This window comes from Equus przewalskii, chromosome 8 (genome assembly GCF_037783145.1).
Source record: "Equus przewalskii isolate Varuska chromosome 8, EquPr2, whole genome shotgun sequence".
In the NCBI taxonomy this organism is placed as follows: Eukaryota; Metazoa; Chordata; class Mammalia; order Perissodactyla; family Equidae; genus Equus; species Equus przewalskii.
In genome coordinates, this window is record NC_091838.1 from 21,901,523 (window position 1) to 21,913,873 (window position 12,351).

The following is a 12,351-nucleotide window of genomic DNA, read 5'->3' on the forward strand; positions in this document are numbered from 1 at the left end:
CTGCATGTCATATGCTGTCTTTCGTGGGGGCAAATAAAGATATAGAGTCGTATTTGCATAAAGACATTTTGGAATCACATGCGTAACACTAAAAAACAAACAAAACAGAACTGGCTGCCTGTCTGGGAGCAGAGATGGCGGAACCAGGCAAGTCAGGGCACAAGGATGGGAGGGAGTATTTTCTCTGCACACATTTTTACATTTTTGAACTGAGTGAATGTATTATCTACTTTAAAAATTAAATGAACACATCCTGAAACCTTGGGGGAAGATGTTTACTAGTGGACTGTGGCCAGGCGGATGAAGAGCTGAGATTGGGGTAAGAGGGCGCTTGCGGTGGAGAGCCCTTCCAAGCAGAGGGCTGCGTGTGGGCAGCAGGGCTGCCTTCGGAACGGTCACGCTCTGCAGAGACTGGATGGGTTCTCTTGGGGAGTGGCAGGAGATAAGACTGGGAGTCAGGCAAGCGGCAGGTCATGAGGGCCTCTCATGACAGGGCACGAATTCAGATTTCATCTCGAAGGTAATGGGAGTCTTTGAAGGGTGATCAAAAGGAAAGTGAGCGATCACATTTGCACTTTGTAATCATCTCCCTGGGAGCAAATGCATGCGTGATGGTGGGTGGGGTGGACCTGGGGCCAGGAAGACTATTTAGGAGGTTGCTGGCCATCCTTCACGTGCCCAATGATGAGCATGTGAACCAAGGCAGGGGCAGTGAGCATGGAGAGGAGTGACTAGGACCACCCTACAGCCTCATCCTGGCTACCGCCTTTGACTTGTCATCTCATCCGGGGAGTAAATCTTGCTCCTCCTCTCATACTGTCCAGAGCCTTTCTTGGATTCCACCCTGATCTGTAACATGGTGTTGCTGATCATTTGCAGGAGCCCTGCTCTAGGCCTTGGTGACACGAGGGCAACAGGAACTTCCCCGCCTTCCACTCTCCCTCTCCCCCTCAAGCTGAGCACCTGCGAAGGAAGCCCAAAGCAGATTGCTGCTGTGCAGGGTCAGGGGCTCTGGGAGAATGCATGAGCTACTGTGCTGGGGCCAGTTGAGTGGGTCCCAGATGCCCTCAGAGCCTTGTGTGACAGCCCCATATGGGATCCCAGCCCATTGCCCTCTTTCTGAGTTCTGCTCTTTTTTTTTTTTTTTGTTTCCATCAAGTTTGTACACAGTTCCTGCAAAGTGCTTATGACTGGGATTTCATTTCTTCCAGTTCCACGCTCTACTTTAATGCAGGACAACTGTATAGGCAGTATTCACCAGCAGAGCTGTATCCACGGGAAATCAATCAAGCGCTTCCCTCTCACTTGCAAAGAGCTGCTGCCGTGAAACCCCGAGGGAATCCCTCCACCCTCCTGGCCGCCTCCATCGGTCTCTCCCATGTGTCCTAGATATTCCTGTGCCTCCAGCAAGTACGGGGGAACTCCTGGTGCAGCAGGGCCTATGGGACCTTGCCCGACACAAAGCCCTTTGTCTGTGTGCTTAGCTGTTGCTGATGAAGCAGAGGCTAATCTTGCAACTATCACTCCTGTTTTTCAGTAACAAAACTGACATCTCAGTACATCCTAGGCAACTGATACAGGAAGTATTCCCATATCAGATTAAAAAATCACGATTCTAATAAATGTAAACATATTTATAAGAAATAAGTGTAAAATACAAGAAACTCATATAAAATCAACCACATAATTGGATAGTTGTAAAACAATTTCAAGATATATTTCATTTTAATATAAAAAGATAAAATATTGGAAATCTTGTCCCACAGGCATATTACACAAGAAAAGTCAGAGATCAGCATCTAATCCGTTTATTGCTGGAAGGCTGAACAGTATGGTCAGGACTATGTATGCAGGTGAACAGCTTGGAATGTCCACTAGATGAGTATGTCGAGGAATTCATTTATAAGTGGCACGTACTTTCAGGTGGCAACATACACTTCATTTAGTATTTCTCTTTAGTGTAGGTTTTTATGTGTCAGTTCGGCTCCTTATCAAATAAATACTTTCACCTTGCTGTTCATTTGAATTGAGTTACTATGGAGAAATGGCTTTTTGATTTCATAGCATTCTGCTGCATTATAAAAATTTGGACTTCACACCATCACACCACAAAATGGCTTAGCAATTTACTATGAATGACTTTTTAAAAGGAGGGGGTATAGGCACATATGAAAGATTCTAGAGGGGCCGACTCCATGGCCGAGTGGTTAAGTTCACGCGCTCCGCTGCGGTGGCCCAGGGTTCGGATCCTGGGCGCGGACATGGCATCACTCATCAGGCCACGTTGACGTGGTGTCCCACATCCCACAACTAGAAGGACGTGCAACTAAGATACACAACTGTGTACAGGGACGGTTTGGGGAGATGAAGCAGAAAAAAAAAAAGATTGGCAACAGTTGTTAGCCCAGGTGCCAATCTTTAAAAGAAAAAAAAAAGAAAAGAAGAAAGATTCTAGAAAAATCTTTCAATATTAAAAACGTTAAGGGGTCGGCCTGGTGATGTAGTGGTTAAGTTCACACACTCTGCTTTGGTGGCCAGGGGTTTGCAGGTTTGGAAACCTGGGCACAGACCTACACACTGCTCATCAAGCCATGCTGTGGTGGCATCCCACATGCAAGATAGGGGAAGATTGGCACAGATGCTAACACAGCAACAGTCTTCCTCAAGCAAAGCGAGGAAGATTGGCAATGGACATTAGCTCAGGGTGAATCTTCCTTAACAAAAAAAAATAAGAATCTTTAGAATCTATATGGTATATGGTAATAGGGTACTCTGTTACCTTAAAATAGGCTGAAAGATTTTAAGAGAAAACTTGCCTCCATATTTTTTTGATACAAAGATTTAAACATAAATATTTTGCCATAGTTTCTTTTGTAACTGCTGGGAGATTAAAGAAAGACCAGAGGATAGGGAAAGACTTATAAACATATATTGATAAATGACAGCATATAGAAACCGAGAATTATCAGATTCCCTGTTATATCTCTGAAAGAAATTTCCTCTGTATTGAGGTAAAACCTTCTTCTTTGAATTCAGGGTAGAATTTGCCTTTCATTGAACTAGAACGTTGAAAGACTTTTAAATCTTTTACTTTAATCTTTAGTTTTTCTAGAAAATTACAATTTCAAATGTGCTCTAAAACTATTTTAAAACATGACATATTCAGGTTAAAGAACAATAATTAATAGATTATGTAAGTGAGGTAAGACCGCCACATTGGTGGCCCCAAATGCCTCCTGGTATTCTCACCTTTCTCCAGACCCCTCCTGCATTCACTCTGGGCTTGCTCATATGACCCCCCCATGGCCAATGGGACAATGGTAAGCATTACTCAAGTAGAGGCTTGATAAATGCTTACATCTTAGCCTTCTCCACTTGGAACCCAGCTACCTTGCTGTCCGAAAGCCTGTCAAGTTTTCTGCAAAAAGAGAAGCTGTGTGGAGGAGAATGTGGGCCAACTGCCAGCACCACATGTATGAGTGAGGTCTTCTTGGATATTCTGGCCCCTGGAGAGCTCCCGGTTGAAAGGTTCACACGAGTAACCCTAGCCAATACTATGTGGAGCAGAAGAACTACCCAGCTGAGCCCCACCCAAATTCCCGACCCACAGAAGTCTAAGCAATCAATAGATATTGTTTTGAGTAGTTCCATTTTGGAGTGATTTATTACACAGCAGTAGACAACAGATATGGTAAGTGACAGCAAGGATTTCTCAAAGTTTTTCTAGAAATAATTCCAAGTTATATTCTTCACTGACATACATCTCTTATATTGCTGTCATACATTTATTTATTGTTGAATCTGCATCTCTTAATCTGACTTTAATTATGCAATTGGACAGAAGAACTGAGATGGTTGGTTTATATGAAAGGTGTGGTTGAGAATGGCTTTATTGTATATTGACTCAGACAACATGTCAACTCCTTGTTTGATCTCAGGGAACACCATTCTCAATGATGGTATATATTTTAATTTCACTCCACACTGTGCTCAAATTGTCAGTGGGACAATCTGGTGGAAAGAAATTAACTTTAAGAAATCCCCAGCACGTAAACCTTCTGTGGTCCAATCAAGCCTTTTCTTCTCTCTCTTTCTCTATGTGGAATTGTATCCTGACACCAAATTTTAGGCACTAAAATGCATAAGACTCTTTGAAGGGATCTGTTGTCTGAAAGAATAACTATTTGAAATATGAAGTTTATTAGATTGAGCAAGCCACTAGGTGCATTTCCATCCCTCTTTCTCTGGAACTGACAAGCAGTAGTAGAAGAATGCATTAGAAGCAGAAGCAGTAGTAGAAGTGATAGTAGAAGAGCCTGAGGCAGTGAACGGACAATGCATCACTTCCGGGGACAGTGATACTATTTACTGAATGATGTGGATTGTATCTCAAGTTAGAAATGACAGCAACTAACTGGTTCTAAAAACAAAGTGTCTGGATACCAAGAGGAATAATGATGTAACCTGCCAGTAAGTATAACTAATGTTAGCATAATGGCATCATCTACCAGGGGGGTGCAGATGGAAAGTTTAGATATAAAATGCCAATAAAGGAGAGTTCTGATCAGACAATGACGCAAACGTGACACTCACGGAGAGTAGTATTTGGACGGCGCTGTGGATGACCTCCAGGTACTGGAAGTCGACGATGCAGCCTGTGACGGAGACGTACGTGTAATCGTCCATCATGCCATGGGCTGATGGAGGCAGCACTCTCCGGACACAGCCAGGTCCGTGTTCCCGCCACCATGACCGGTGTACAGAGATGTTGAATGTCATTAGGTCTGTATCCTAAGTGAGGAGGAGACAAGAGGGTAAAAAGAGACAATCGTATCACATCACATCTTTGATTTTCACCTTAGGAAGAATCAGGATGAATAAAGTTGTTGAAACGACTTAAATATCAAATGAAAAGTAACAAAAGGCAAAACCAAAAATGGCTGTGGATATCATATGCCTAAAGTACTGGGTTATAATTGTTCAGTGTTGAGACACAGTCCTTTGAATAATAATATTTTAACGTTAGCACACATCAAAAATCCAGAGATGAGGCCCTCTACTTACGTTCATTTAAAAAATTATTTTGTTCATTTTGAAACTTTTTGTCTGCATTTTCTTGTTGCTTTACCATCATTGACATCACCATTATGGGCTAACAATTATTGAGTGCTTTATTGCATAGGAGACATCATTTTAAGCACTTTTCTTCCAAGCACTTTTTATGTATTATATCCTTTAATGTTCACATAGGTACTGTTATCAAACCAATTTACAGTAGGATGAATAATAGTCCCTGCAGAAGATCTTTACGTCCTAGTCCCTGGAAACTGTGAATTTCATCTTCTATGGCAATAAAAGATGTTGCAGATGTGATTAAATTAAGGGTCATGAGATGGGAGGATTATACTGGATTATCTGAGTGGGCCCTAGACACAATCACAGGTCTCCTTAGAGAGGGCGACAGAGGGAGATTAGACACAAGAAGAAGAGAAGGTGGTGTGACTACAGAGATTGGAGTGACGTGGGCATGAGCATCCAAGGAATGTTGGCAGTCACGAGAAACTGGAAGAGGCAGGAAGGATTCTCCCCTAAAGCGCCAGAGGAAGCATGGCCCTGCCAACACCTTGACTACCGCCCCCAGGTGTGACTGATTTCAGACTTCTAGCCTCCAGAACCATGCGAGACTAAATGTTTGTTGTTTAAGACACCAGGTTTCTGGTAATTTTATATACCAGCCATAAGGCACTAACACAGGTGTGGAAAGTAAGTCACAGAGAGGTAAAATAAACTGCCCAATTTAGCTAATGAATAAATTAAATAACTTGCCTATCTAGTGGTAGACCCAGAACTTGATCCTATGCAGTCTGTACTTTCAGCTATGATGCTGTGTTACCAACCCAGTACCTACTGTGTTCTCACTCCCAATCCCTTCCAATTCCTTATTTCTGGAAGGGAGCTAGGTCCTTCCACCTCAGTTGTTTCCAGAAAATATCCTCCTAGCCAGGGCAAAAGAACAAAAAAGGCAATCCTCCACATTTATATAGCAAAACAAGCTTTCAGAGATCTTAGCAGAGACCACAGCCAAGTGTTTAATCCTCAAGAGATGCCCTTTAGTATTTGTGAAGTGTCAGTCATGAAGAACTAAGATCATAATGTTTTTGTCATAACAATAGACTGAAAAGAATAGATATGGAACCAGGCTCTTGACTCCCAAACAAACTAAAGATTATAGCTGCCCCTGTGGAGAAGGAAGAAAGATATGTGAGGATGGAGAGAGGGCAAAGGGGCCTGTGGACCAGGACACTGGAGCTTCAGGGAAGCTGTGGACACAGAAGCAGGGTCAACTCTTGTTAATTTCTCAGCCATGACTGAGCAAACTCTATTGTTACTAGTGCCAGGGGGACATGATGGAGTGGGCACTATAACGCCATCTTTATCAGAGGCCCAGGGGCTGCCCCATGATTGTGCAACACAAATGATGCTCATTTCCACCTCAGTAGGGTGAGGACAGTCCCCACTCAGTGGTGTAGGACACTCCTATGTGCCAGAAATTGAGTTTGGAACTGTGAAAACATAGAGGAAGCTGGTATAAAATGGAAAGCCCTTGAAGTTATAAGTGGCTTAGACTGAAAATAACCAGTTTGAGAGCTCCCTGAGCAAGGACAGTGGGGAAACTCTCCCCTGTTATTCTCTGCTGTATATGTATGTCAATCACAAGGTTAGAAACATTTCCAGTTCATGTGAGTAGGCCAAGTTACTCTATGGTTTAGATTTGCCTCAGCTAAAGAAATCTGAAGTACCATTATAAGTATGCCTCAGATTATATCAATAATAAAACATTTTACATAGTATTCTTTTCTTGGTGGTTGATTTGTTACATGTATCTTTCAGTTACCTTCACAGATGTAGCACTTCATTGATAATAAAACATCTTGCATCTTTTTTTTTTGGTTGTTGGTTTGCTACATGTATCATTTGCAGTTAGCCTCAGAAGGAAAAATATTATAGAAAAATAATTGCTCTAGCTAGTGAATTCACTTTAACACACGGCAATTTACCTGCAGGCAAACTGCACACTGACTGCTCCCTTTCCTGGCCGTCAGATTTGATCTCTTACAGTTTGTCTTGATCACCACAGAAAAACTATTATTTCCCATTTTAATAGAGTTCATTCGGTTCAGGATGAACTAGCATAATCTCAAAATTCATAGCAATTTCTATTCTTTAAGCATTTTTACCCAGTGGCCTTTTCTATTGCAGGATTGCAAGTTCCTTTCAATGTGATTTTGACTAAAATTTATATTACACAAATAAAACAAAAGTATATTTGTGAACTAATGATATATATATTCATTACACTCATAAAATCTCTCAGTGTGGTTCTCAATTTGTTGGCATTGAAACCAGTGGATAGTAAGCCATTAATGATTAGGTAGCTAGTAACTAAAGTTTTTTAGGCAATTATTAATCATAGTCTTTAGTTGTTCACTCACCCATTGTTAGCTGTGCTGCTTATTTTTAAGTCATGAAGACAGGCAGTATATTATCTGACTCCCACTAGGTTCCTTAGAGATAACATCTCCATGATGCTTGGGTCACCATGGTAACAGATGCCAAAGTTATTTTTCAGGAACTAACAATTACCCCTGTCTGGTTCAGGCCAGTCCAGACTACCAACCCACCATCTGGGCCTTCATAGATGTCCAATAGGTGAACTCCTGATGTCAGGGAACCGGAATCACCCTCAGATCATGCTAACATCACCATTTTGTGAACATTTGTCCTATGAAAAGCCATGAAGCCTGACTACACTTGCACAGATCATCAATTACCTCACTTCTTACCTCCAATCATCTATTCCCACACTTCAGATCACCCTGCTCCTCTACTTCATAAATATCCCTAATCCCCATTTCTTGGGAGGCGTATTTGAGATTTGTTTTCCCGTCTCCTCACGCGGCTGCCTCGTAAATAAACGCTTTCTCTGCTGCAAGCTCATTGTCTAGGTGATTGGCTTTCCATGTGACAGGCAAAATGAACCTGGTTTAGTAACAGCACTGTACCATGTTTATAAACTGTACTATTCTTTGCAATTACTGTATTAAATTTTGAATGAGAACATCAATAGTATCAAATTATACTTAAAGTTCAAACACCTTACTTAAATTTTGCATAAAATTTTATCCTAAGTTTGTGTCTGATTTCTGGCTCCTTTAGTAGTCAGATTTCAAACATTTAAAGAAAACTTAACACATGATAACTTAATTTCTCATATGAGGCATGTCAGAGGAAATGCAACATGGAAAACTGCAATCATTTTTTTATAAAGAAAAATAAATAAATACAGAAGATTACTTATTTTTTTGAAGCTTTTTGTTACCATACCAAAGCCTGTAGTTTTGAAATATGTGGGTTAATGCTAAATCACAGATCCGCCAAGTAGTCTTAAAAATAATTTTGAGTAACTCAAATGTCCTTTTTCTTTCACTTCTTGGAATTAGGCTATTATGTGATAATTTAAGCACACCATGGTTAAGAACATTGACAACTGATATCCTCACCATTTTCTCTAGAATTTAAAAGATATAAACAATGGTATTTGTATTTGTGCAAGTGTCTGTGTTTACTGAGGACAGTTTGTAGAACAAGGAAGAGGAAAGCAAGGAGAAGAGAAACATGAAATCAAAGCAGAAGAGCTTGAGAGGTGGGAGGAAAGCCTGGAAAGAGAGCATGTCACGACCAACAGAAGAGAGAATTTCAGGGAAGTGGGCAATGCCTTTGATTCAAAATCTTGTAAAAAAAAGACCATTGAATTTGCTGATTGGTGAGGCAAGGGGGATCTTACAAAGGGCAATGCCAGGAGAGTGCTGGGAGTGAAAAACTGGATTTCAAGGAATTGAGGGGACCAAAAAGAGAGAATTTGGTGTGTTTTTTTCCATGAAGTTTGGGAGTCAAGGTAGTAAGAACGTAGGGTGGTGGCTTCAAGTGTGGGCAAGGAGGACAAGAGTCAATACATGGGGAACCAGATGTCAGCTGTATCTGCTCAGACTCACCAAGTTATGATTTAAAAGAAAATTATTACAGAATATCTGCTTCCCCTCTAATATCTATTCAAGTAAATATTAAACGTGTAAAAGTTCTTTCATTTTGTTGGTGTGAATTTCAAACTTGTTTCCATTTTCTTCAAATACTTGAATAAAAAAAAGTAATTTCCAGAATTCTTTGAAATGCTGTTGATTAACTATATGTGGACATGTCTGCCCACATTCTCTTCATAGTAGGTAAGCATAGCTACAGTATTGGAATCGCTCACATCCTAAAAAATTCAATATTCACTTCTTTAGAGTATATCACTATACAATTTCTCATTAATCAAGGAGTTAGTCTCTGTCTTCTTTGTTCTTTTAATCATCTGCTTTTCTTGGTATGTGTCTAATTTAACTTTAGATTTAATTTAACTTTAATTTAACTCTCTATTTCTAGAAATGGACTCCCAAATACAAATACTATTCATTTTTTTCCTTCTCCTTAGTTATGGTTAAAAGGGTCATTGAATCCATATTTATGTGACTATGTACTTTCTTTGTTCATAAGTCAGCCCACCCGGAAATAAAAATGTGGCCTTGGAGAGAAATCCACAAGTATTTAAGGAAATAGATTTTGCTCAATTTTAAAGAGTTAGCTTTGGATTTATATTTATATAATAGAACTCATGTCAGTTGAAACTTCTTTTGAAATATTCGTTCATCTCAGAATATGATTTAGAAAAGTTAAACCAACTTTTTTACATCTCTAATTATTTTCTTTTCACCGAAGCACTAAACACTTCAGAGAGTATTGTAGATTTATATAAAAAAGGACAAACACAGCGCTGGGTAGTGAGGTTTAAGTGTTTGGAGACCATAATACAAAGATTTAGCACCAGTTCAAATATGTCACCAATTATATACTATTTTCCTGCATGAAAAGCAGCTCTTATGGAGAGGCTTAAAAGATATTTAAGCTTCCACTGGGAAGTGTTTCCTATTTGCTGTGGCTTTCTTGAAGAATCTTTCCCACAAGCCATGAGGAAGTCAAATTCATTTAGGCCTCCGCCATTGGGATTGAATATAAAGAGCAGTCTGCAGAGTGAGGAGCGGCCATTGATCACTTTGTTTTCCTGTTTCCCATCTTTACAACTACGATTTGCTGGAATCAAGACTTTTGTCTTCATTCCAGAGCTTAATTCCCTAGATTGGACCACTTCAGGACACAACAGAGTCTCATCCATCTATTCAACAGATAGTTATAGAGTTTCTAATATAAGCTAGGCATTGGGATTCAAAAGCGAACATAAAAGATCTTATTCTTGCCCTTGTATATTCTCCATTAGAATGTATATTCTAATGGAGAAGACAGGTAACAAAGTAAACAAGTAGGTAGACAAAAATAATTATACTCTGTGAAAACTAATATAAATCAAATGATGAATGAGGTCAGGGAAGGCTTCTCTCATAGTTGATATTTGGGCTAAGATCTGCTAGATAAGAAAGAACTAGACATGTGAAGATTTGGGAAAAGGGTGTTGCATGCAAACAGACCTGCAAGTGCAAAGATCATGAGATGGCAAAGAGGTCTAAATACTCCAGGGACTGATTAAAGGCCCACATAGCTGGAGTGAAGCTGAGGTGAGGATAAGAGTGGTGTAAGAAAGAAGACGTAAGAAACAAGCCATGATAAAAAGTCTGGATTTTTCAAAGTCCAGTTGACAAGGCAACTGCTTTCCATCTTGCAAAAGATCATTCTAAGAATTGTATAGAGAATAGATTTGACTGGGGCAAAAGTGGAAGCCAGTTAGGTGGTTATTGTAGTAGGTAAGGTGACTGGGATAAAGGTAGAGCAGTAGAGAGAGGCAGAACAGAGAGGTGAGATGTTTTGGAGGCAGAACAGCATGTGGAGATGACAGGAAGAGATAAATGAAGGATGACTCAAGTTTCTGATTGAGCATGCAGGCTCCCACCAGCTGTGAGCCATCGGCAGAATAATTATAGCAGCTGGAGAGGGGGCACCCTGACCCTGTAAAGGGAGAAAGGATGGAGCAGTGTAACAGAAGAAGAGACAGTTATAAGGTCAAAGAAAAGAAATATAAATACTGTGATTTGGAAAACAGAATCTACTGCTCTTCCCGTTGGTAACATACATTTAAGTAATATATTTTACCATGCGTTTCTTTTTACCTTAGAAATAAGAAAATATTGCCCATTATCAATTAACTCTAAGAATGATGAAATCAGTTCATTTAAATTTCTTCCTGATGTTACCTAAACAGCTTTTATTATCATGTTCTGAGTTTTGGCTCTAGTCCATTCAGTCATACTGTTAATTATATAATTTTCATGAAAATGTATAATATTTGTGTCCATTAATTTTGTTCTGATTTTTTAATTCATTCAGTTCAATATCTTAGTCCTATAGTAAACAGCACTTTAAAAAATAACTCTGTTGCTGAGTCTTTCATTTATATTCATATCTGGATTAGCTGAATTTTAGAATTAGTACAGTTTTACATTGCTTTAGCTAAAGGATTAATATAAGCTCTATTCCCTCAGTCTTTGAAGGTTTGGTACTATATGCATGGCATCTTATACATGCAAATAAAATTGTATTGCTACCAAAAAAATATACTGCAATGATAAAATAAAACTGAAAATATAAAAATGCACTCATGATTTCAAATGATTATGTAGAATGTGTGTGTGTGTGTGTGTGTGTGTGTGTGTGTGTATGAGAGAGAGATCTCTGTCCACCGAAATGGCTGAGAAACAATGTTACCCCAGTAGCAATGAACACTTCTGATTCACACTGTGTAATATGATTTCCCAGTAAAAAGAACCAAAGTTATTCCCTGGAGAAATGATAAACCCAGGTACAGTGCAAGGAAGGAACAAGGAGAGTGCAAAATATACTAGAAAGCAAGAAAATTTTCAAAAATTCGTGAGTCATGTTAAAAGGATGTAGGAGTCAGTAGAAAGAATCTATCACTGGCTAAAGTTGAGATAATTTGAATCTTAAAAAGAATAATGAATGAGGCAAACCAAAACACATTGAATCAATGAAAATCTGTGATTTCATAATGCTCAAAAAAGAAAGACAGAAAAACTCATTAATATTGAAAGTAGCTATTTAAACAACATCTTCTTTGTGCTTTCTACTCAATTTTTCTGTGAATTGCTCTAAAAAAATGAAGTTTATTAATTATAAAGAACAACCTCACTTCAAAAATGAGTAATTAAAGGAAAAAATTAAGCATTTATTTTTCCTTTCCAGTAGGAATTCTGCATCAAGATAACCAAGTTGATGAGGTAAAGTGCT

General features: G+C 39.3%; 1 protein-coding gene across 3 annotated transcripts in view; it reads right to left on the reverse strand.

The window, feature by feature from the left end:
- The window catches only part of NKAIN3 (sodium/potassium transporting ATPase interacting 3), a 611,399-nt gene that overhangs the window by 139,926 nt on the left and 459,122 nt on the right, over window positions 1-12,351 (reverse strand). For all 3 annotated transcript variants that reach the window (XM_070630514.1, XM_070630512.1, XM_070630513.1), the window contains exon 4: window positions 4,594-4,791. In XM_070630514.1, the coding sequence (XP_070486615.1) occupies window positions 4,594-4,791 (198 nt within the window). The remainder of the gene's footprint in view (window positions 1-4,593; window positions 4,792-12,351) is intronic.